Below are 25,538 nucleotides of genomic sequence, written 5' to 3' on the forward strand. Positions count from 1 at the left end.
TTAGCGACGAGATCGGCTGGCAGTCTTTCGTTGGGTGGAAACTTCAATACTATCATCGCTATCGTCCGGTACAGTTTGAGTGTTACTTTGCGTGGCAGTATTGCTGAGAGAAGGAGTCCGTCGATGACAAGCAAATGAAAACAAAATGAACATCATGCTCTCCTCTTTTAGCTAGAGGGGGCGGAAGTAGATTGGGATGAAGTGATTGGAACTGACCGTTTACTGGCGCCCCGCAGCGGGGCTTGTTGAGAAAAATTGAGCGTAGTCTGCGATTGAGATCCACCAGCCTTACTTCGACTAGAAGTCGCAGTGGCTTTAGCAGCAGCTCGTTTAGGGGGTGCTTTTGCTGCCGGTGCGCTGTGGGCAATTCAAATCAATTAATCAATCATTCCCGGATGTCGGTAAGAGTATCACAAAACCTCACGCTTTCTTTGCTGGGGCTTTTTTCACCGGTGCCGCCTTTGCTGGTGCTCTCTTTTTGGGGGCGACAGGAGCAGGCATGCTGTCATCGGAATCCGATTGCTTGTCGCGCTGGGTAAGGGAGGTCACAATAAGCACGTCAACTAAGTCTTCGGAAGAGATCCTTCGGTTGATTATGTTTGCAAAGTGCTTATGACCTTCAAGAATGTATTATTGGTTCTAGAAAATTAAAATCAACTCACGTCGTCATCATCATCAGAATTGGCAGCGTACTGGACATCGGACATTTTCCCAAAATCACTTTCATCGGAATCGTCGTCGTTTCGCTTTACCTTGCGAACAGCTTTTCCTTTGCCCTAAATCACACATCTCAGGAGACGATGAGCAACAGAATACATATATAAACAGCGATATGGCAGCCAAGGGAGATACTGCTTTAAAATGAGACCAATGGTCACAATACTCACTTTCTGTGTTCCAGGTTCGTTTTTTTGTTTTTTTTCCCACGCGTCGGCATAGATTTCTTTTGCTTTTGTCAGCTCCTCAAGAAGCTCGTCGTCCTCACTCTCAGGGTTTCTATCCTGCCGGCTACTTCCAATATCAGCTTTAGAACCCTTCACGTGGGCCTGAGTCGCTTCAAGCGCGCTGTGGTAAAACCTAATGATCCAAGTAGTAAGTTTTCATGCAGGTAGAGAAATTGCCGATCCTCGGAATCAGCCGGTTGGCTCACTCTTTGATAGCATCCTTATCATCTTTCTCGACGAACAACGTCACCGCTCTTTGCATTCCATTTTCTGCTAGCACACCCAAATTCTGAGCCTCCAAGTATTGATGTACCAACGTTGCGACCTGAACCTTTTCAGATACGTTTCCTTGAGAGTCTTGAAGGGGCTCTTCCTCGGGTAAGTCGATATCATTTTTCGGTTTGCCTGTTCCAATCAATTCAAGAGGATCCGATCGGGTGTTGGTTTAGTTGACGGGAACTGCTGAATCTTCGAGATAGCAGTCGCTGAAATGAACATACGAATTCCTATCTTTCTGCGTCGATGAAATTGTACCAAGTCTTTTGGATTAGCCACTTTGCCCAGGAAATCTTGCCCAAATCGTTGAGGGTTACCGACATCGTAGGCCGTCTGGCCGTCTGGGCGGGTATATTCAACCTGTGTCATGGAGTAAAACAAGAGGTATTGTTTAGTCCCTTGGTGATCGGAAGAATTGAGTAGTAGTAAAATTTACCGACTCGGAGTCTTATCAAGGGTAACATCATTGGAGGAGGATCAGGATCATTATCATGTTCCTTGTGCCATTCCACTTCGGCTCGCTCGATCAATTCCTCTACCTAACATGAATATACCGAAATAAATTAGACTGCCAAAACAAGGCCAATACACACTTTGTAGTAGCAAAGTTTTCTTGGATTGATATACTATTGTATACTAACCAATGACTTGAGGTATCGAACAACTTTGGGCTTTTCGTCAAGCTTAAGCTTTTTTTCTTCTTCGTGTTCAGCTAGAGCGATGTCTTCGAAGATGAATGGTCTAACAGTTTTCAGAGGTATTGGAAGCAAAGAGAAGTCCTTGTCTTGAATTTCTAGTATCCCGACATGTCTACCGAATGCAATAATTTCACATATACCAAGTGGTCATTCAGTTCATGCTCAGTCACCAATCAAGAAGAAATGTAAGATCGACTTTGATGCTGAGCAAGAGGTGGCTTCACTTTTTGATAGACTCGCCCCTGGCCAAACTTGTTGCAACGCTAGATCCGGGCTGAGTGATAAAGTAACCCTTCCCGGGAACTTCTTGAGGAGTAATCAGACAATCATGTTCGTGGCCCCAGATTACCAAATCTATGTCGTCGCCAAAGCCGTCTTCTGGGACCGAGTTTTTTGGTCCGTGTGCGACGCTGAGGAGGAAAAGTATGGTAGGATGAGTATCTGAGGGGCGCGACGAGGATGGCGTGACATGATAGAAATACTCTTGTGCGACGATGGGTTTGAAATTTGCATGGGTCGTAAAGATCATGGCTAGTATGTGTCGTAACGCCCACATTGTACTGCCTCGATTGCTGAATTCTGGTGCTTACAACGATCTGCTTACCGATTTTGATGGACCAGCATGAGGTTGAACCACTGATCCTTGAACTCGGCCGGCCTCGACATCCGAATCCGATTGCTCCGCATCTCATAGTTAAATCTTTCGTCTCGAATGTTCCCAATTCCGTACATCGCCAAACGTGTCCTTCCTTTCTGTATTAGTACTGGCTGTATATGTAAGCCTTCCTCCGACGCTTCTTCATCTCGTGTAGCGGCCCCAGGTAGCTCTTGACGGCCAAAGTAATTGATCAGTCCAGATGCCGACAAAACATCTAATGCACAAAGAGCGCCTTCCTTGAGTTTTTGTACCAAAAAAGTGCCGTCAATAAACACAATGGAGATTGCAGCAGCTTGAGAATAACAGGTTCTTACCGGTCCCATTCCCTGTGGGTCATCGTGATTACCATGAATTGAGAACACGGGCAAGCCAACGTTGATGTTTTTGTCTTCGTAGTTTACAGGAGGAAAGCTGAAAATAAAAAGGGGTACTTCGTTGATGGGCTGTAATTGGCTTCATGGGATCGAAGAGCTTACTTGAAGCTGTGCGGTATTCCGATGCCAGCATCTCCGACTAGTTCAATTTGAACCGGGCGATCATTCAAGCAGTACTCTCTCAGAGATGCTGTTGTTGAATACATGGAAGCTCTCGAAGGTCGGTTTTCGTGAAATAGATCACCAGCCAATAAAAGCATGTCGACCTGTGTACAGATAAAAGGCTCGGATGAGCTCGCGTGATGTCTGTTGAATCAAACCAGTTTCTGCTTACTTCATGGTCAACAGCCAATTGTAAAATTTCCCGGAATGTGTTGATAGAATCTTGACCTCTGATAGGATCAGACTCTGCGTAACCTATGTGATTATCGGTGGCGACTAAGATCTTGATAGCTGAGGACCAAACACATGAAGAAGATTCCCGTCAGCTCGAGTTTAACTGTTTTGCAGAATGGAGTTATCTACAATTGGCTTCCTCCTTGTTGGTGATACTTTGAGTAGAGAGACGTGCGTTGGTCCGATTGGTTGGATCGGGGGTCCCGTTTAACGGCTGTCTGCGTGAGTTGTTGCTCAGAGCTCATGTGTTATTTGGTAATGTTGATCCAAGCTGGACCGGCTTACTCGTCTTCATCGGACATGGTGTTCAAGATGGTCGTTATTGCCGGTCTAAAGTTACCTCAATCATATGCTGCAATTTTCTCTTCATGGTGTACACATGTCTTCAAGCTTTCACCAGCCGGGGAAGGGGTTTCACACGTTACCACGAGCGCTGCGGCCGCCAGCTGCTGCTGCTCATCTTGCCGGTCTGGCATGAGCACGGTTGCGGGTGACCAGCAATTCGACCAACAAGCACAATGTCAGCCCCACTATCCAGAGGTATATCTCGCAAGATTGGACACGTCCTAAAGAAGAATCCGCTCAGCGCCGTATCGACCCGCAACTACGCGAGAATAACGTTGATCGGTAACTTAGTCCAGGATGCAAGAGTGATCGAGCGGGGCGGAGACAAAGAACCGATGGTGGCATTGAAGGTGGCCACTGCTGATCCTCTAGGCCGTGAAGCCAGGGAAGCCGGAAAAGGTACGGCACTCTTCTTCGCATTTTCAACAGAACATTCCGCCCATATTAATTTTCCACTCTGACGAAGCAAGCTGTCAACTAACATGATCATACTCTATTTCTTGGTTTCTAACTCGTCACATAGAGCCTACTAGTTCGTTCCACGATGTTCTCTCCTTCAACGCAGGACTGAATAAATACTTAGCTGAGTTTAAGAAAGGGTTTGTCAATGATCCATCGGATTGATCGTTAATTTCGCCGTTTGATCAAGTCTAAGCTTTCTCCATTTCGGGATCTCCTTCACAGTTCTCTGGTTCATGTCCAAGCCGATGTCAGAATGCAACCCCAGGAGCAGAATGACCCCCAAAACTACCAACCTGCTGTTGTCCGACTCACTTTGCGTCAGTGATTTCGCTGATTAATCGAAACCTTGAAAACAATAGTTTTACTAATTAAGAGTTTCCTCCTACAGGCGAAATCAACAAACTTCGGAATCCGAAGTCGGATTAGCTATACCGTATACCATTCACATCACTTTTAGGCATCAACCATAAACGGAATGTTGAATAAAATTCGAAACATTTTGAATTTGCAAAAGAAATCAAAAGAATTTCAAAAACATCTGGAAGCAAGCTCACAACTAACGGGTGCAGAGCATCCCGATGCAAAGCATTGCCCATTCTCAATGGGAGGCTTATTGGTTATCAATGTTCACCTGTGTGAGAGCTTGGCCAGCTTTGTGGGTTTTGAGTTTGACCCAAACTTTGAAAGAAAGTGAGATTACAAAGTGCACACTCATCTTGAGACAAAGGGGTGAAAAGCGTTGGCCAGCTGAGCATTTCAGATTTAAGGTAGTATCAATTTTGCAAAAGCTGTACTTATTGGGGAGTGCTGCCCTTGCCAGCAATGGGTAGTTACAATACACTACAAAAACAGCCATTGTGCACACAGCATGACACGTGCTGTTACTACACTCAGATGTTATCAGTATTAAACTCCTTAAATTCACCGGAACTGTGTCTGGTACAAATTTTGGGCAGCGGTTCCCCCTGTACAGGGTTCAATGCCACGCCCAAAACCCGCACCACACTCAGGTCTGGCAAACTCAAGAGCTTGATAGCCAAACATGGGATGGATGATTATTAGGCCTAGCCATCAATACCACCCCACGGGCTTTGACCGCTTCCCTTTCCACCCCCCTCCTCCTTTTATATTCCAACCCCCTCCGCCCACACCCCAAAGAAATTATCACGGCCGACGCGCATTCAGCTGCCAGACTATTCCGCCCTCAATAACATTGCCATTTTTGGGCATTGACGCAAACATGTTCTAATATCTTTTCGCACAATTCTCACGGCCGGCGGCAATTATTTTGCCTGACTATTCCGGCACCAATAGCATTGCTATTCCCAAACATTGTTCCAAATCCTAATTGGTCAATTTTTATTCCCAAACATTCAGTGAACAAATATGTTGCATCCTTTACTCGCACAATTCTCACACCCGAAGTTGGCAAACTATTCCGCCAGCAATAAAATTACTATTTCCGATCATAAGCCAAATGTGTTGCAAAGATTTACTCACACATTTTCCACGTTCGACGTGCATTTGGCTGGAAGACTATTCCCCCGCCAATCCCTTTGCTATTCCCAAACCAATACATACCTGCCGCAAACAGTTACTCATATTACTTGTATTGCCAAATTTTGTAAACACCCTCACTTTGATCCGTTCCCATACCCGACTATTTATCCCCCCTGCTCCACAGCCAATGCCGCATAGCGGTATAGTATGTCTACCGACGCACATTCTTTGATTTCCTTTTTCCACCACGAAACCATAGCGGACACTCCTGTTCCGCTCATAACAAATCTAAACATTTTTGTGTGTGACCCGACGGCCAGGCCTACACATAGACAGCTGGATATTTCTATCCCTGGGACGGGGCGTCCTTGGCAGTTCACCTCTTCAATATTGTGTAGCCGGATGATGAAGAAGTTGCCATGGCATCAAGACTGGACATTCTCCATGGACGGAAAATCTATCTCCCTACCGTTGAGACTGTACAGTCAGGGTGTAAATGGGTCGGGCCAACCCAAGACCCATCAGGTTTTGGGTTGGGATCGGGCACGTTCTGTACAGTCTTTGTAGGAATACAGGCCCAACAGATCCAGAGCCTCAGCAAAAGCTTGCGCGGTTCCAGATATTACCAACAGACCCAGACCCGCAGCAAAATCTTGCACGGTTCCAGAACTTAGCTGATGAGAAAGGTAAGCCCTTTCTACAGTCCAGACCCCAGACCAAAGCTGACAGGGGTAACACCCGCTGCTTGCAGATGCGAGAACCAATACGGTTGACGCTGAAGGTCAAGAAAGAAATGAAAGCAGACTAGAGTACACACCAGCACAAAAGACTTGTAGATGAAAGTGAAAACTAATCAAAACATCACCGTATGTCTCAGTCCCAAGACATCGGACTTGCTCCTAGACAGGATTTTGGAGAACTTACTTACGGTAAGTTTTTCCTTTCCACAAAAAAGGAAAAAAGACCTCGGATAGATTGCTTTAAGCTAACTTATGCAAACAACGTTTGACAAGTAGATCAAAGCGCTATTCAGCCGTATAGACAGGACAAACTCAAGCTGAGTGTGTACTGTATTGGTAAGCAGAACAAGACAATAACAATACATCAGGAAGATAAAGAAGACTGATTGGGGCCTGATAACTTGCAGATGTTATCTCTTAAAATCAACAAAGGCCTCTCTCTCTATCTCTCTTCAATCCCATATTCCAACTCAATCTTAGAAAAATCACTTGACGTAACCTAGGATAAAGCAATATCCCCAGACAGTTAGGCAAGATCCTGGACTGCTTTCAGGTATCATTCCCAGAACAACTAGATCATACTTGTATTCTCTCTCTAGCTTTGGTTACAAGTTCTGATAAGAAACATCACTTTCAGTTGCTCTAAATCTTTGTAAGGGTCAGGTTCTGGGGGGGGGGGGGGGGAAGGAGACGGGTTCTGGGTCTTCAGTCTGGGTTTCTAGCTATGAGATAAATTGCTAGATGGGGAGAGTATAGAGATCTCCCCCTGGCTCCTCTTTATGATGAGGAGCTGTGACATGTATGTGTAGCTACAAGACATGTCTAGGGATAGGCTATGGCGCGCGGGCGCGGCTCATAACATTATCCCGCCTTTAACGCCCAAGCCCCCGGCTCTGCGTCCTCGTCCCCGGGCAGCATTAAAAAACCCCGTGGGGAAAAAGCTTAACCCTCATCTGAATCTCCTTGACCTGGTGTGCCTCTTCTCCGCCTCTGGGAATTTGATGTCGAAATCCTTGAGTAGCTGTTGACAGTGAGTGAGGTTGACTGCTGGTTCCCATGAGTTGTCCTCCGGCCCATATCCTTTCCACGCAATCAGATATTCCCGTTTCCCTCTCTTTCTCCGGCAATCCAAAATTTCCGCCACCTCCCACTCCTCTTCGCCCTCGATCACTACCGGTTCCGGCTCCTCCCTGGTGCGCCCGTTAATGGTGTCCTGAAGGTGTTTTTTGAGCACTGAAACATGAAATGTTGGGTGTATCCCTTTCATAGAGAGGGGAAGCGTCAGCTTATACACTGACTGCGAGATTTTAGCGCAAATAGGGAATGGGCCTAGCCACCGGTGCCCTAGTTTGGGACTTGGCCTTGTAGTCGAGATATTTTTGCTATTGAGCCACACGTAGTCGCCCACATTCCACTCTGGAGTTGATCTGACATTCCGGTCGAATTGTTTTTTCATCGATTGTTGTGCTTCCTCCAATGATGCGGTTAACTCCTCTTGTACCGTTGCCAACGTCTTGAGCCTTCTTTCCACTGACGGTAAACACTGTTCAGAAGACGGTATCCCTCCTATTGTCACATCAAAGCCGTAATTTGCCTTAAAGGGAGAAATTCCCGTTGATGCGTGTCTGTTGTTATTGTGAGAGAATTCGGCCAACGCAAGCAACGGTTCCCAATCGTCTTGATGGTAGCCGATAAAGTGCCTCAAGTATGTTTCGACAGATTTGTTGGCGATTTCTGATTGGCCGTCCGTTCGAGGGTGATAAGCTGTCGAAGGCTGTAGTCGGATGCCTAATCTCTGACTGAGCTCCTTGGTGATTTGAGATACAAAAACGCTTCCCCTGTCGGACACTATAGACTTTGGTGTTCCATGGAGTTTCCAAACATACCGGAGCATAAGATCGGCTAAATCATCGGCAGTCGTGGACTTCTTACAAGGTATAAAATGGGCCATTTTTGTGAGATGGTCCACGACTGTGAGTATACTGTTGCTGCCGTTAGATTCAGGTAAGTCGGTAATGAGATCATAGGATATGTCCGTCCAAGGGCCCGCTGGTATCGGTAGCGGCTCTAGCGTTCCAAAAGGTTTCTGCGTCGACGACTTGACTCGTTGGCACGATTCGCATCCGTCAACATACCGGTTGACAAACTTCTTCTGTGACGGCCAATTGAAACATCGCCGTACCAACGCCAGTGTCCTGGCTCTCCCCGGATGCCCCGCCGTACGACAGTCATGACGGCTCTGCACAATTGCAGTCCTGATTGTCTCGTCTGCCGGGACTTCTATCAGACCTCTCCGGTAGAGTACGCCGTCCTTGAAGCACCACTCCTCTGTCCCACCCGATGTGTCCTGACACTGTCCAATCAACTGAATTAGTCTTTGGTCTTTTAGAGTGGCTTTGCGGATGGAATTTATCAACTCTACGTCCGTTGGAATTAATTCTCTGTTGTCCTCCTCATGCGTGACCCCCAGTACATCCACTTCGAACCACCGGTCCGCGTCTTGGAGGTCAATTGAGTCGTCAATGAAGCAGTCGTCCACCTCGACGTAGTCGGGCCCCATCTCTGCTATTGCAGTGAACGTCTCCGGAATGATGTTTTCCGGCTTCAACAATTGGCCGAATGTGAGCTTCTCCTCCCCCGTAGGGGCTAGGTCCGGGCGTCTCGATAGTGCGTCAGGCTTAGCACTTTGGCGTCCTGGTCGAAAAACGATCTCGAAGTCGAAGTTGCCCAATGTTTCTGCCCATCGGACCTGGCGGCGAGTGAGGCTTTTGGTCGTCATAAAGCTTTCTAAATTTCGGTGATCCGTGTACACGATAGCTTTCAGTCGATTCGGATTTCCCTCTAAGTAGTGTCGCCACTCCTTAAACGCCGCCACAATAGCCAAAAGTTCTTTATCAAATATTTCGTAGTTCCTTTCAGCTTGTATGAGGGACCGAGAGAGGTACGCTACGGGATGCAATTCGTTGTCCTTATCACAGACTTGCGATAGTACTGCTCCTAGTGCGAAATCGGAGCAATCGCACTCCAGCAGGAATGGTTTGTATGGGTCGGCTATTTTCAAGATTGGCGCCGTGGTAAAAGCGGTTTTCAACGTCTCAAACGCCTCCTGGCACCGTCCGTCCCACAAGAATCGTATGTCCGCGCGTGTTAAATCATGCAGAGGCCTGGTGATCTTGGAGAAATCGCCTATGAAACGTCGGTAGAAGTTGGCAAATCCTATAAACCTTTGCAATTCGGTCACTGTCACTGGGGCTGGCCATTCGGACACCGCAGTCACTTTTGCCGGGTCCATGCGCACTCGGTTGCATGATATCAGTAGGCCTAAGTACTCGACCTCCGAGCGCGAGAATTCACACTTTTCCGGTTTGAGCCAAAGTTGATGTTTGCTGAGAGTATCTAAGACACTACTAACCGCTGCCTCATGCTCCACGCCCTTCTGGGTGTAGATCATGATGTCGTCCAAGTACGCCGCAACGTCCTTCCCAATCCTTCCCAATAGAATATCTTGCATGAAGAACTGAAAGAAGCCCGGCGCCCCTGTGGGCCCGAATGGCATTGTCAACGGCGCGAATTGTCCGGCCCGGCAAACAAACGCTAATTTTTCTTCGTCGCCTTCTGCCACCCGTAGATTACCGTAAGCGTTGCGTAGGTCTAGCTTAGTGAACTTGTCAGCGTCGAGCAAACTATCCACAAGGTCCATTGTAAGAGGTAGTGGATACTTGTTTTTGACTGTCACTGCATTTAATTTGCGGTAGTCGAAACATGGCCTTAGGTTGCCATCTTTCTTCCCAGTGAATAGTACCGGTGCCGCCCAAGGGGAAGTTGTCCGTCTTATGGTGCCGCTTTCCAAGCCTTCTTTAATGAGTGTGTCGAGTGCTTCATTCTCGGCTGGGGATAGGGGGATGATTCTGCTGGTCTGTGGGAGCGTTCCTGGAAGTAACTCTACTCTGAAATCATACTTTCGACGGGGGGGTAGCCGCAGAGCATTCGACTTGTGAAACATATGCAAGTAGCTGTGGTAGCATTTGGGCACTAGCTCTTCTGCCGTCAATGCTGGTGTCGAGGATTTCGCCTCTGCCGCTAATCGAGCCGATGTGGACCACGAAGCCTTGGCCGCCCATACATCCGGCGCCGCTCCGCTGTTTGTCTGTGATAATCTTAGAAAGTGTACCCGCTTGCCAGTTGTTCCTAATTGGTACAGTGGGTAATGAGGGATAGTGGACTCACATCGCGGGGGTGTAATCACGCACGAAACGTGCACCCCCTCGTCATTTAACCTAGCGGACCTCACGGGCTCCTCCCCGTCTCTTGAGGTGTTTGGCGGTGTAGACGAAACCTGTGCGGTTGCGATGCTGTCTTCCACTGAGCCTAGTGTGGCGCCCGCGGTGCGATCCAGGTGGTCTGGTTGTGGTAGTTCTAAAAGGAGATCCTGTTTGCCAGTTGTCCCTACCACATCTGATGAAAGAGAATGGAAATTGGGCTCACATTGCGGGGGCGTTATCACACTAAAAGTGTGCACCCCCTCGTCAATTGTCCTCGCTTTCCCCGCTACAGGCTCCTCCCCGTCCTGCGAGGATTTTTTCGGACAAGACGACACCGCGTCAGCGGTGGCAACCCCTGATGAATCCGTCCGGAACCGGCGTCCACGCCAGTTGATAAGGTGTCCATGCTTCTTGATCCACGGCATGCCGAGGATGCCGTCATAGGAGTCTTTGAGTCTGGTTACTATGAAAGTTGAATGCGTTGGGTCATTGTCGAGAATTAGGTCTATTTCGCGGGATGAAAGACTTTGGGACCCGTCGAATCCGGTGATAGTCCGCTCAATCCCTGCGGGTCTAGTGGTGAGGCCCAGCCTCTTGGTGAATGATTCACTCAAGACATCGTGAGTGGCTCCTGAGTCAATAAGAAATGTAGCGTGTGGGGCGGTTGTGGCACTGGGATGGTGTAGAGGAAGAAAGGAGAGGCATACGAAAAGCCTCGGATCGATTGCATGGGGTACTACAAATCTACAAGCTCCAATCTGAGAAACTACATCCACCCTACCGCTCGGGGGAGGCACAACCTTCACACCCGAGCGTCGCCATTTTTTGATCCCTCCGCCCTCCCCACCTCCTCGGTCGTCCTCCCTTTCTCCGATAATCGTCGTACTTCGTCCTCCAACTCCGCAATCCTGGCCGCTGCCTTGCCTTTCCCCTTCGGTCTCGACGGGCACTCCCTCGCGATGTGGCCTTGGTCGCCGCATCGAAAACACAATCCCGCTCTCATCATGTCAGTCTTCTCCTTGACTGACAGGTGTCCTTTCATCGCCGAGAGGTCCATGGCATTTGGGTCCGGCGTGGGGGGTAGCGTCAATGGGAGCGGAATCAGTGCCGTTGATTTCGTTGTTGATCTTCAATGCGAGGTTGGCGAGGTCGGAGAGCGCCGTGAATTGGGCCCTCGCGATAACTAAGGCAAGCCGAACATCCTTCTTGAGTCCTTGCTGGTATTGGCTCATGAGGGTCGCGGTCTCCCATCCTGTATCCGGGGCATACTGGTTGAACTGGAAGGTGTAGTGGGCGACCGATTTGGTCTGTTTGAGCTGGCGAAGCGCCTTCTCCGCGCGTGGTCGTCGTTCGGTGTCGTAGTACATCATTTGAAAGGCGGTGGAGAATTCGACGTACGAGATTGGCTGACCCGCGAATAACTTTGCCGTGTAGGGTTGCGCCCAGGTGCTAGCTTGGCCGGTCAAGTAGGAGATGGAAAAGATAACCTTGCTGCGGTTGTCCGGGAACAAGCGAGGGTTGGATATGACATAGAGGCCGATCTGAGTCACGTAGACCTCGGCCTTGGCGCCCCTCGTGCCATCAAACTTATCCGGAACGCCTATCTTCGGTCCTTTCGCCGGGACTTTGACCGGGTTCTGATTAGCGGGTTGTTCAGGGATCACTGGAACAACGACCGGGGCGACCATTCCAGCTCGAGCCGCCGCCAATTCTGCCTCAGCTCGTTGACGAAGGCCGCGTTCTTCCTGAATCGTTGTCGACAATTCGTCCAGCCGGGCTCGGAGTGCCGCCATTTCGTCGGCCATGTCAGTGTAAGGATGTGGGGTTTTCTGTTGTCGATCTGTTCGGTCTTTGTTTCTGTGTCAGTTTGTAGTTCAGTGTTCTGGTTCGTTTGCCCGGTTCTGTTGGTGTTCTGGTTCTGTTCTGGTGTTTGGTTCTGGCCTCGTTCCCCGTATGGTGATCTAGCAATATGTAAGGGTCAGGTTCTGGGGGGGGGGGGGGGGGGGGGGGAAGGAGACGGGTTCTGGGTCTTCAGTCTGGGTTTCTAGCTATGAGATAAATTGCTAGATGGGGAGAGTATAGAGATCTCCCCCCGGCTCCTCTTTATGATGAGGAGCTGTGACATGTATGTGTAGCTACAAGACATGTCTAGGGATAGGCTATGGCGCGCGGGCGCGGCTCATAACAATCTTTTAGTCTTGACCCCTGGAAGATGATGTCATTGAGTCAGTACAGGCTTGATGGCCAGAAGATGCCTCCAGCCATCAAGAGCTGCAAGTGTTATGACCTCTCACCCGTCAAGACTCTACAATCTTGAAGGCTGGGAGATAATCTCTGTATTAGACAGAAAGTCTTAAGAGTTTGAGGAGCTCGTGAGCAATAAAGCAGACAGCGGCGGCGACAGGAGCACAACAGACAAATCTTAAACGTTTGAGGAGCTTGTGAGCAAGCAAGGGGACAGCGGCGGCGACAGGAGCACAACAGACAAACCTTAGGATTTTGAGGAGCTCGTGAGCAAGCAAGGGGACAGCCACAGCAACAGGAGCACAACAGACAAACATAAGCAGTTTGCAGTTGAGGCGTGAGTAGAGCAAAAAGGTTTTGAAACAATGTTGAATGAATTTCTTTTATAATAACATTGAGAGTTTGAGGAGCTTGTGAGCAAGCAAGCAGACAGCGGCGGCGACAGGAGCACAACAGACAAACCTAGAAACAAGAGATATTATAAAGGAAAGAAATAAGGACTTGAGAGTTTAGAGAAATAGTGAAACTAGGAAACGGATCTAAGCAGTTTGCAGTTGAGGCATGAGCAAAGGGAACAGGTTTTGAAACAATGTTGAATTAGTAAAACAGTAACAGGAACAGGAACTGGATTAAGCACAATCAACTAGGTTTTGGAGACTGCTGTGTACTACAAACTGTGACTATAACTGGGATATGCTACTACAACAATGAGATGAGAAATCTGCTAATACTCTGCAAGGTCTCGGTGGCCAAGAGGATTTCTTCCGGCCATCAACTTTCCATAAATACTTGATGGCCAAGGAAGCTTTACCCACCCGTCAATGTTGTATATTCTCAAAATCCCAGAGGGAACTATTCCCAAGATCAAGAATTTTCAATCTCCATGGCCGGAAGGAATCCTCTTAGCCACTGAGAGTGCCATCAATGGCCAATAGTATGCCCTCCCAAGCATCAAGACTTTAAAGCCTTGCCCTGAGAAATCCTCTGGTAAAAATCAAGAGGCCAATTCGGCCGCCAAGATGGTGAAATCTTGATGTCCAAGATATTTCCCCAGCCTGGGTGTGCAAGTACTGAGGTGCCCAAGGAGCTGTTGGCCCCCAAAATGGGCGTGAAAAGGGTGCACACACCCAAAGGCTGTAATTTTTGCGACCTGTAACTGCAATAAATATGTTGTATAAACATCAACTGTGGTCAATGTAGATGTAATTGGAGCTGCTGTTTTGGGAATCATGTAAATAGCTGGATTAGTTTTGTTGGTTGATATGAAAAGTTTGAGTCTGTTCCAGTGGTGTGTAGAGCCAGAGGTGGTCTAGGGTAATGGCTGTTCTATAAGAGAAACAGTGTCTCCGGGCATGGCGAAGCCGTGTTGTTCCCTAGTTAGTATGTAATGGATGTCCAAAAAAAATTCCTTGAGGTGCAATATAGTAACGCACTTCCATTACTGTTAGAACTTAGCAGTTACAGTAAGGAGCAGAAAAATGTTGCAATATTGGACCAGGTATGTTACCAATAACCATCCCATTCCACCCCCTCACTGCCCTTCCCCAGCAGGTGAGGTGGATGGAGCCTATGATTCTGTCTTTCAATTGAGTCTATATGGAATAGGGGGTTCACGTTAGCCTGATTTCAACTGCTACTCACGGATGATTTCAAATCTCATGCACACTTCCTGCATAAACTTAAAAAAAAAACACTGGCATAAGCATTCCCTTCAGCAAGGCCTTTACAGGTGAGGCCTGGCTGATAACTCAATTGCTTTTCCAGAATATCCTTGCATTGACCTGCATGAGCAGCCATCAAATTTTTAGCATGGTTTGTAGACTGATTTGAAAATCAGGCTAATGTGAACTCCCCTAATGTTTAGAGAAAATATTTTCATCGTTGTTTTTAAACCAGCAAAGCTTTATAATACTTTCATGGGGATTTCATTTTCCAATTGATTATAAGTGGCTTTGTTATATGACTCTATGACCAATCAAAGCAGAGGTAGATACCTGTGGATTGGCTGGTGCAAAAAAGGCTGTTCTGTCAGGGCATGTAACTTATAAACACATAAAGAGGCTGATGTGAAAAAATGACCTGTTCTGAATGAATGTCACCAAAAACCAATTCTGGCATTGCAATTGTATAATTATCTGCTGATGCGTGCAGAAGTTTACATTTTTATAGAATACATAAACGAATTCACTTCTAACCCTTGACACTTCTGTGATTGAGAAGAACCCTTCTTATTTTCTCTTTTGCCATCACCCAGGTCCCGAGTCTGACATTGAACTTAGTGATCAAGGGTCGAAAACGATGTGAAGAGTGAAACGGTTTTGATCTGATTGGTCTCAGTGTCTCTTGCCATCTGAGGTGTAGCAGTTAGACATAACCCAGGACATATGCCTATATACCCCTTTCTAATATGAAAAAGATACACATCAATTTTTTGATCAAATTTTGCAGGACAAATAGCAGTAGATGGAAAACATACACTCGGTAGCTTTGGACAACACCATCTGTGCAGGGGGTTAAAGGCGGCCAGCGTAACATGAGCGCAGGTAAAGTGTAGTCGCTTGGTTGTTGGATGGGCCAGAAACACTAGATGATCGAATAATTGAGGGGGGGAGGTTCGAGTACAGCAGTTCTCAGTATTAAGATGTGGTTGTTCCCGCAGTAAAAAATGGCTCACAGCTGCTACCGCCGTCTTGATATGGATATACACAATACCCGACGTCCCTGCCAATTTTGGCTCCTTCCCTGCAACCGAACGGGGAATAAGCAGCTTGACTCTGCATCAAGAGCAGAGCAAAAAGGCTGCGAAGATTCCAGTACTGCATGGGTTAGGCGCAGGTGGGGTTTGAAGTAGTAGAGGGTATTTTTGGCCGTAGTACTTGCGATTTAAAACAACATAAATATGTATCGGTGCTGGATGATGGATGGAGGAGCTTGGCTGGTGGGGGCAGGCACTGAACTGGGGATGTAGAGAGCCACATGATTATGTACCTGCAAGGCCTGAAGGGGAGTATGGTGAAGATTTCTTTAAGATAACGAGAGTTAACGGCAAGGCTTGTCGTGCTCAACGGGGCATATCGCCACCGCTGATAGAGAGCAGTCCATATATATGTAACAGCGCGATCGGGCAAAAAAGGTTGGCACGTCGCTGAGGCGCACCAGCCGTACAGGCGCCACCCTTACAAGCTGGTGGCGCAACGGGACGCAAGACAAGTGCGCCACCTTGATCTCATCATGAAGACTGGGGAAAGTCTGTGCGTCAAGGACTCAAGTGTGAACCGGACACGTCGGCCGAGCCGGCGGCCAAGATGCGCGGGATGCAGAGCCGCTCCATTCTCATCTGACACACCGATCACCGCGAACGTATGAAATAGCCCGTGAGCACTGCCGGGACTGGGTGGCGTTGCGGAGGTGCAAGCGAGGGAAACATCGCAATGCGATAGATCTCGACCAGGCCAGACAGGTACTGTCCCCGCCAAAGCAGGTGATTAGTTCGCGGTCACCGGGGTGAACTTAGCCGAGTCCCCAAAGTGGAGGCGCGAACGAAGCCGGGGCGGATGGACGGTTCCGTGCGGCTGCATCGGCGCTGCAGGGCTGCCCAAATGCCCCGGGACCCCCCATCGCCCGGGTGGTTTTCTTCTTGTCGAAATGTTTACATATTTACCACCAGAGTGCAAAGGCATTCGTGTGAGACCATACCCAAACAGACCCGGACCCAGCCGGGTTGCTCGAGTTTCCTTTCTTTCCCCGCTTAAAGGGCTAAATCCTTTAAATGATAAACACATTGTTTGTCTGATGACAGAGAACATTTTCGTCTTGGCTGTTAAACCAGCAAAGTTTTATGAATACTTGCAAGGGGATCTCACTTCCAAATTGATTTATAATCGGCTTCGCCATATGACTCTATGACCGATCGAAGCAGAGGTGGATACTTCAGATGTGGATTGGCTGGTGCAAGCGAAAAGGCTGCAGTTGTGTCATCCCGAAGAGACTTGGCCGAGGATGTCTGGACTCTCGTGTACCCCTGAATTATGACGGGATGGACGCGAGGATCATGGGTTAACTGGACGAGCCCCACATTATCGACGATTTCATAGTGATGATGGTGGCTCTCCACAATGACCATCCAAGAAAATGAAATCCATTCAGGATGGCACTCTGGGATGTTCTTCGGCCGGCCAAACACCTCCAAGTCAAGAAGCCGTTCAGGCCGCGTCGACCAGATTCAGCAGTCTGCGCTCAGTGTCACTCATAACTGAAGCATTTTCACCATGAAACCCATCGAAAGTCGAAATGGGGAAGATCGCCACGCCGAGATCACACAGAATATTTAGATTGGCATTAGAAATTCCTTGCAAGTTTCTTTCACAGATCCACCCTCCAACGGCCAGGAGATGGCCGGTTGTCTTAGCTAAGGGCTGGTCAGTCTGAAATCATCATTCCTTTCAACAACACCCGGCACCCGGCCGTTGGTTTCAAGCGATCGGCCTCAGTCAGCCACAAGCTGTCCAGACAGCTTGTGTTTCGCTCGACTCTCGAATGAGCTGGGCTCGACTCACTGTCGTCTCGCTTTTCACAAGAGCCGAAGACGAATTTCAGAAGACAGCCAGACTAGGTTTTTCCTCATCTCGCTCTCGCTCTTTCTCTCTCTCTCTCAGACGAGCTCAGACGGCTGACTGATCCTCCTTCCCCAGGAAATTCATCTATTTATCGGCTGCGCGTAATGCATCCTCAAACGTGATTGACGCGATGGAAAACCGCAAGCAGAGTTTCGCGGAAACGGGGCCAAGCGATCCTTTCCAATCCAACCAATCGTCATCATCAGCACAATGCGAAGTGAGACGAAGAAAAAAAAAGTTTCCTGCTTTCGTATATAATAAGCGGCTTCGCCCTGCCACAGGCCTTCTTCCTCCTATCCGCCATCCGCTGTCAGTCTACATTTTTATTGGACCGAACCATTATCCCCAAACCAACCCATTCAGACTACCAGTAACGTAAGTACCTCACTGCCCCCTGTTGTGGTGAGAAGCATCTCGCCATTGCTTTGGTGCCTTGTTACTGGTTACTAGAATCATCGTTGTTGGTATCGCTTAAGAAACCGCCTCCCTGCTCGCTTCTTTGGCGCCTCTGTTCTTGGGTCTTTCTGCGTGCATGAATGCAGCTTGTATTTTGCTTGCATGTGTCCACCACAACGTCTTGTTCGAGACCTGCCTCTCGTTGTTTTCTTGCTATCACCATTGGCTTGCATTTGCGCAACCTGCTTTGACTGCTCTTCGATGTGACCTGAACCGATCGATGAATTGACATGGCGCGTGCGACCTTGTTTTTATTCAGTCACCAACATGAAGATCCCCACGATGGACGAGGCCTTGGAGCACTCCAGAACGGACCGTGATGAGTTGCCCGAGGATTGCCCATTCAGGTATCATGATTCCAAACAATGGAAACAAATGAGTAAGGGCGGCGACGACGAGAAGGCCTACTACTTGAATGTGAGCTCGCTTGACTTCCCTCTTATCATTCTGTCTGGCTCTCAACTGTAGAGAATGAAATCATTGGCTCGACGCTGACATTATTCTCCGCTGCGTCCCCAAAGATCTGGAATTCACTTTCCCAACTTCAAAAAGTCGTGCTCTCCCAACACGCCACCGACATCATTCGTGCCAGCAAGAAGCGCCAAACCTTCAGCGCCCAGATCAAGGCCACCCAAACCTACTGCCTGGTCGAATCTGCCGTCTCGCTCGGATGGTCTTCATTCGTCCTTCTCTGTGGCGCTCCATTTGCGTTGATCACTAGACCCTTCAATGTCTTCTACATGGTTGCCTATTTCGGATCCGTCTATTCGTTCTTGTTTGTGGCCAATGTGGCCTTCTTGATCGGTGAGTCGATCTTCTTGTTGAGATTCAGGCTGTGATATAGCAGACGTTAACCACATCTCTGCATTCAGCACACGTCATGGGCGTCGGAAAGTTTATACGCATGCTTGGTGATCGACAAGGAGCCGGATGGAGCCCGATCAATTGGCTCAATATCAGTACGTCTAATTCCTTTCCTTCTCATCTGTCGAGCACTCCATTCGACGTTGCTAATGAGAGCCTGCTCAACTTATCAACTGCACTTCAGACATATTCAACCGCAAGCAAAGGATTATCAAGCACGCTCGCGAAGCGTTTTGCAGCGAACTGCCGAGTTTCGAGCCGGCCACGAAAATCGACGACCTTCACAGTAAACGCCGCAAACTCCAGTTCAACGTTGATGTTGCCCGATCGATCCTGTTGATGTGTACGATCGTCTACGAGAGGGATGTCAGATTTGTCGAAAAGGCTGCCAGCGGTGCCATTTCCAGACCATCACTTGGCGACAGCGACAATCCTTCGGAACCCAACGAGGGTGTCTTGTACTTGTTGAAGAGCGAAGAGTACATGTACCGGGCTGGCTACCTTTGGAACTTGAGATTTGTCTCCATGGCCGGTAAGTCATCAGGGCCTGTGCTGATATTCTGTCCATTTCCTTGGGCTTGGAGATGAAGCTAACGCCCTCACCGATCCAATCAGATTTCCGTAAGCTCACTGGACCATTTGCTGGAGCCTTCTACGATTACGAGAATGTCGGCCCCGATGAGAATCCTTTTATCGTGATTGTCATGAAGGGGACTAGTCCAGACAACTTTTCCGAATGGCTCATGGACTGCGCTTGCAAGTTCGAGTCCGCCGGCGACTTCCTTGCCACTGGTCTTGCTCACAACGGCTTTTACAACACCTTGTTCCCCTCCAAGACCTCTGATGCCCACGTTCTTCCTTACAGTGAGCGTTCCTCTTTCATCATCATCCGGTCGAAGTGATCCTCAAATTATATTCCAAGTTACGATTAATTGACCCCGTGCATTACCCTTATTTAATCTCTTTCAATCAGTGCGCATCGTCGAAACCATCAAGATGATTGCTGGCCAAGCCGCCGAGCACACCCAACAAAAGTATGGAAGGGCCAAGAAGACCAACTTATACGTGGGAGGACACTCGTCAGTAGCCCACTTGACGAACCCCGCAAAGTTGCCAATGCTTACCTATCCTCTTCCTGTAGACTCGGAGCAGGTATCGCCCAATTGTTATATGCAAGGTTTTTGGAATCTCCGGATGACTTGGGAGACCAGGTAGTCTTAAGAGATGGATATGTATTCGGAACTCCTCGTGCATGCGACTTCAAACTGGCATCCCGAGTCGATTTCAACATGAACAAGCCGATGAATCAAGGTAGACAACTCTGGCGTGTAGCTAACCGGGCCCAATCCCCCATTATTGGTGATATCGTCACTCGTGAGTGATTTGGTCGAAGTTGACTACTAGGATGATCTTAGTGCCACGTCCTTATCCACAATTTTCGATTCCTCTTCTTCCGCTACAGGCGTCCCCCCTGGATTTGCTGACAAGAGAGAAATCAGGTGCGGTCTTCAGGAAGGCAGTTACTACGCTTATGCTGCCATTGGAACCCGTGTCGACCTAACTGTAAGTGGCCGGTCTTTAGAACTCGCTATGCCGGACTTGCATTGTATTCACTAAATGTCTTTCCCCACCTCCGCGATAGCCCAACGCATTAGGCCCACCGTTCTACAGCATCGAAGACGCCCCCGTTGGTCACAATATCGAAGTCTACAAGAAGGCCGACGAATCTGAGAACGAGTTTGCTCGCGCGAGAGAGACCTCCAAGTTCATCATTCCCCGAGACATTGTGCAGCTCAGCATGTGGGTTGTCACGCACGTCGTACCGATCTTACACGATCATTGTAAGCTCTTTTCCCGATGGCTATGTGCGAGTTTTACTGGTGGAAGAAATTTCTAACAAGTTGTTGTTACCGAATTAACTATTATTTCTAACTCGATCGTAGTCCCTGCAAGTTACATGGATTCTTTATATAAGGTCCAAGCCAAGACCGCCTACGGCAAACTCAAGGGTAACAAAATCAAGTCCAAGCAGGATCAACACAGCGCCCAGCATTTCAAAGGCGGCCAACACCCTACTGCTGCCGCCCCTACCAGCACCACCCCCGGTCGAGACAAGTGATCTTGTTGAGAGCGTTGTTGATGTTAACCTTTTCAAAACACGAAAATCTGATGCATCGTTGCTGTAGACCTTTAAAAATGTCCTCTTCGTACGAGCGACTTGTCATTCCTTCATTGTACCAACTTTATTCCGTCCGATACAATTATGTACGATAACCATCATAGTACACTTACACAATATCTTATTTTTGTTGTCAAAGCGACTGTAGTTCTTCCTTTCTCAGGGTTCTGAACAAAAAGCAAATATCACCAACATTTCTACCACAAAAAATTGACATTGATGTAATCACCTTGGTCTGATGTACCGCCATTCTTGACACTACGGGTTGATATAACCTCTTTGCCCATCCAGTACTTTGAACCTCAGCGCAAGCATCCCCAGGCTTAGCAGGTGACCTTCGGCCCGATGATAGAGACGAAGAGACCTGCATGCGATGGGGAGCCTGGAGGAGCCGACAGCATGGGCGGAGAGTAATACGAAGTGTATGGAAGTTGGAGAAGCCACTCTGGCAAGTTCTGGGCTCTTGATACCATCAATTGGACGTGATCCAACATGGATGCCTCTGGCGCCAGATCCAGGGTTTCAAGGTGCGACCGTAACGCCAGACCATCATCAAAAGCCAAGACTGTTTGAGGGGACATGTATTTCGTCCAGATTTGCCTTCTGAAAATAAACCATTCCTGCCTTAATTTGATCCAAGACTAACAAGACCTCACAATGCATGAAATGTCCATGATGATTTTCAAGAGTCGTGGATCAATCCAAGCATTTTCTTAACAAGAAAGCAAGAAAAAATGCAGAAATGGTATCCAATTAAGACACGATGATATATGTTTGGACGGTGTAACCGTAGGTATGTTTCCTTATTCCCTCAAGCAAATAAAGAAAATGGACATTAAAAAAGTACACTGGACAGTAAATGAAATATATCTCTTTTTCTGGAACCCAATTTTCAAGATTTCCTAGTGCGGGGACGAAGTTCACTACAAGGATAAATCGGTTAGCAGGGAACAAGCAATCAGTGAGCCAGAAAAATCGGGAAGTAATTGGACGATAGGTGAAGATAGGAGAACAACCATACCGCACAGGGTGAGCAGCAGCTTCGGGGCGATGGTCGGAGGCCGTGTGGTGGAAATGAGAAGTAGGATCGTCGTCGTCGGCTTCTTTTTGACTGCTATCGAGGGCTCTAGCCGGGGGCTGTTTCTTGGCCGACTTTTTGGAGCGAGGCGGCTGGTTTTTTGGCTCCTTACAGTCCTGTCCCGAAAACGCGCAACGCCGTCAATCCATGCCCGAAAACTGGCCCCAAAAGTCGGTCTCGGGTCTGGTACTCACATCGGCTGCATCCTCGGTTGGCGTATCATCTGCATCGTCTGCGTGCAGGCCTTCAGAACTCGATTGGCTTAAATGCTGGGTGGCTCGGTTGAAGATGTCGATCTTCCTGTCTGCCTTGAGTTCCGCCTCTTTAGCCTAATGCCAGCATGGTTTCCGCCGTTGGATTGATTGACAACCAAAGAGGATTATCTCAAAGTCAGTATTTTCCTCTTTTCTGATAGGAAGAGTATATTTGATCAGTGTGCATGGTTGGAGCTGACCTCATTGGCCATGTTTTGCGTGAACAAAGCTTCCATGTCCAACATTTTTTGGTTGTACTCTTGCATGAGTTGTTCTCGGACCTCAGCTTCGATCATTGCCGAGCGGATTTCTGCTTCGACCAGCTTGATTGGATTGAGTAGAGATAATTGTGGGACCAGTCGCGATATTAGAAAAAAAAAACTCCACTAATGTGCTAAGGAAAAAAAATCGACTTACTTTTACACGGAGTGAAGACACTTGTTCTAGCAAGTGGTCCACAAACGCATCGTTGCTATCGTCTGTCAGATCTCCAGCTCCGTCTTCGTTTTCGACGTCATCGTCATCGTCTTCATCCTCTGTGATGCGCAAGAATAATGAATAATGTGAGGGTTAAGATGGCGAGGATCTGGTGAATATCAACTGACCCAAAATAAAGCTCGTCTCATCCAAGACTGGGGGCGCGACTGCGGCTTTGGCTTGGTCCTGAAGAAAGGCGTAGGGGTTTTGATGTTGCTCCTCACGAACCGTGACGACTTCGCTGGCCACTGCCGAGAACTTCATCACGTGAGAGTTCTCATCGAAGCCGGTATCGCAAGGGTTAACGTTCACAATCATCACGGTTTTGCCCTCTCCGGTGAAGAAGCTTTGGAAGAGCTCCGTCAGCTTGGAATGCCGGAACGGAACGATGGTCATTTTGCGGTTTTTCTCCTTCTGCTCTTGGTTCTTGCGCAGCGTTTCCATGCACTGTCCCAAAACCATGAGCGACTTGTTAATGTTTCCGGCCTCCTTCAATCGTTGGCCGGTCGTTTGAGTATTCCGCGTCCGTTCCGAGCCCGCCAAATCAACAATCGAGAGCCTTGAAACCGTCGCTGCGGATAACATGCTTTCTGAAAGCTGCATGTTTTTTGGCAACTTGATCACTTTGATAGTAAAAATTCCGTGGCTACGCGAGCTTGTTCTGTTAGCATAAGTCGAAAACACGGTCCGATTGACCTGGCCGTGACGTAGTAGAATCTTGGCTTCCTCGGCAGTCCTCACTCTGATCTCTGTGAGGCCATGGATATATTTGTTGCCGTTGGCTTTGTCATGTTTCAGTGTGAGCGGTTTCCGTTTGATGACCCCGCCAGAATGAGATGCCTTCGTATGTAATAGATGCGCCGCATTCTTGACTTGGTCGGCCAGATTGGCGGTAAACGACTGGAAAGTGGCGCCAGAACTGGATGAAGATTCAAGTAACGTATCGAGTAAATCGTAAACCTTTTCGTTGTAGACTTCGGCGTATGAAATCCAAATTCCATACTCGCAGTTGGTATCGATGGGTAGAACGGTTTGATCTGTTAGCAACATTGGAGGTGATCGTGGGGAGGAAGGGTCCGAGAAGCTATTGCGGTTCATGAGTCTCAATGGTTCTGGGACGAAGGGCGTGATTTCAACGCCGGTCAGTCTGGCCGGTTTGATTGGCAGTTCGGTCAGATTAGATCCGATAGAATTGAACAAGACGTCCATTGTTCGAGGCAACAAGCCTGGGTCCACCGATCCACCACCTCTGACAGTATCCAATCCGCCCTGAACGGTATAAGTTTTTCCAGAAGCGGTCACGCCATACGCAAAGCAGAGACTGCTTTTACCATCCAACAGATCGCCCACTAGCGGCAACCCGGTCCCTTGAAAAAACTCCCGCTGCGTTGCCTCCGGCCCGTACACGCGTGTGAACTTGTATTTGGCATTCACACTCTCTTGGGCCGCAAAACCAGTAGCCGAGGATTGAGGAGGTGGAGCCAGCAGAACTTCAGTCTCATTGAGGATTGAGATGTATGGCGGCGTCCGCGTCGAAGATGTATTGGGTGGCCTGATTCTCAAGTAAGCCTGCCAAGCAATCAAGGAGGACAGAGAAAAAAAGGAGTCAGCCACCAATATTTAAGGCTCATGGTTAAAAATCAATGAATGGAGCTGACCTTCAGTGGTTCTTTTTTTGGGTCATATCCACCGATATGCCTTTCATCAGACTTGAGGCCAGTATTTCGAGATTTGTCTGGAGAGACGCCGGGCGTGGTAGGGAGGACGGGAGATTTGATTTGGTTGCCGATTCGAGAGAAGCCTAGACCGGCGAGGATGGAAGATTGGTGTGATTTGAACTCTTTGGGCTTGGCCGAAGATGGAGGCGGCTGATTTTCGTCAATCCCACTTGCGGCACTGACGAATGTGACATTCATGAGCGAGCTATCCATCGAGTCGTGTCCGTTACTGACCGGTTTCGCCGATGGTTGGCGGGTAGGCGACGATCTTCCTGGAATTGGATTTGCGATGTTGAGACCTAGCCCAGCCTCAGCTCTTCCATTCGGCCAAAGAGACGTGCGAGTAGGGCTGGCGTGGGTGTTGGTAGGAGGTTTACTATTCTGTTTGAAGGCAGAGGCTTTGGTAGGCGAGGTTGCTCTTGAGGTGGACGAAAATGTAGGTCTGGAGCTGGGTCTGGGAGGTGGTTGGGTCAGAGGCTGTCCGCGCTTGACGGGTGACGGATTCCTGGTTACCGGCGAGAAGGGCGTGTTCTGGGAGCTTGCTCGTGATTCTCTGACTCTGGAGTGGCTTTGGGGTTGCTGCTGCGTGCGAGAAGGGCTCATGGGCGGGTAGGCAGGAGCTAACGAAGTTTAAATCAACATTCAGTTTACCGATCCAGATCATTCTAATTCCAAATTCTACAGTCACGAACTACCAGAGTTCTTCATGGGTAAGTTCTGGCTGAGCCGAGAAGCAGGGACGTTCGGTTTTCCGGCGCTTTGAGCAAAAAGGGAGTACAATCGGATTGATTATCAGCCTCACATGAATCAATCCAGATAGGAAGTGAAAGATGGTAAAAGAAGTACTCAACTGTCTCTCTTCGGCCATGCTTAATAGTCCTATGGGTGTTTTGACGAGTGAAGAGCAATCCTGACCTGTCGAAGCCACCGAGGCTGCTTAGGGTATACGCGTCGTGAAGCCAGATCAAGTTGGCGCGTGTGCTGCAGCGGATGCCGG

The 25,538-nt window shown here is 48.5% G+C and overlaps 4 protein-coding genes across 4 annotated transcripts; 2 read left to right on the plus strand and 2 right to left on the minus strand.

Annotated features, from left to right (window-relative positions):
- On the minus strand, positions 1-3,648 carry PtA15_5A119 (uncharacterized protein; the record flags this gene model as incomplete). The annotated part of the gene is made up of 16 exons (XM_053168848.1): positions 1-103; positions 217-357; positions 425-531; positions 663-776; positions 888-1,077; positions 1,151-1,349; positions 1,445-1,580; positions 1,661-1,759; positions 1,862-2,030; positions 2,143-2,328; positions 2,523-2,812; positions 2,891-2,987; positions 3,053-3,216; positions 3,285-3,403; positions 3,476-3,564; positions 3,632-3,648. The coding sequence occupies 16 exons, from the start codon at positions 3,646-3,648 to the stop codon at positions 1-3; spliced, it is 2,220 nt and encodes a 739-aa protein (XP_053020104.1).
- Positions 3,649-3,864: 216 nt separating this feature from the next.
- PtA15_5A120 (uncharacterized protein) lies at positions 3,865-4,579 on the plus strand (the record flags this gene model as incomplete). Its single annotated transcript, XM_053168850.1, has 4 exons — positions 3,865-4,090; positions 4,215-4,290; positions 4,376-4,470; positions 4,542-4,579. The coding sequence occupies 4 exons, from the start codon at positions 3,865-3,867 to the stop codon at positions 4,577-4,579; spliced, it is 435 nt and encodes a 144-aa protein (XP_053020105.1).
- A 13,659-nt stretch (positions 4,580-18,238) lies between these two features.
- Positions 18,239-20,954, plus strand: PtA15_5A121 (uncharacterized protein; the record flags this gene model as incomplete). The annotated part of the gene is made up of 10 exons (XM_053168851.1): positions 18,239-18,388; positions 18,493-18,775; positions 18,844-18,930; positions 19,020-19,367; positions 19,451-19,699; positions 19,809-19,914; positions 19,977-20,209; positions 20,298-20,398; positions 20,478-20,676; positions 20,779-20,954. 10 exons carry the CDS (start codon positions 18,239-18,241, stop codon positions 20,952-20,954), a joined length of 1,932 nt encoding a protein of 643 aa, XP_053020106.1.
- A 952-nt stretch (positions 20,955-21,906) lies between these two features.
- PtA15_5A122 (uncharacterized protein) lies at positions 21,907-25,409 on the minus strand (the record flags this gene model as incomplete). Its single annotated transcript, XM_053168852.1, has 9 exons — positions 21,907-21,937; positions 22,036-22,208; positions 22,287-22,421; positions 22,547-22,669; positions 22,764-22,789; positions 22,952-24,392; positions 24,482-25,161; positions 25,234-25,298; positions 25,393-25,409. The coding sequence occupies 9 exons, from the start codon at positions 25,407-25,409 to the stop codon at positions 21,907-21,909; spliced, it is 2,691 nt and encodes an 896-aa protein (XP_053020107.1).
- Between the last annotated feature and the right edge of the window lie 129 nt (positions 25,410-25,538).

Source organism: Puccinia triticina, chromosome 5A, assembly GCF_026914185.1.
Source record: "Puccinia triticina chromosome 5A, complete sequence".
Classification (NCBI taxonomy): domain Eukaryota; kingdom Fungi; phylum Basidiomycota; class Pucciniomycetes; order Pucciniales; family Pucciniaceae; genus Puccinia; species Puccinia triticina.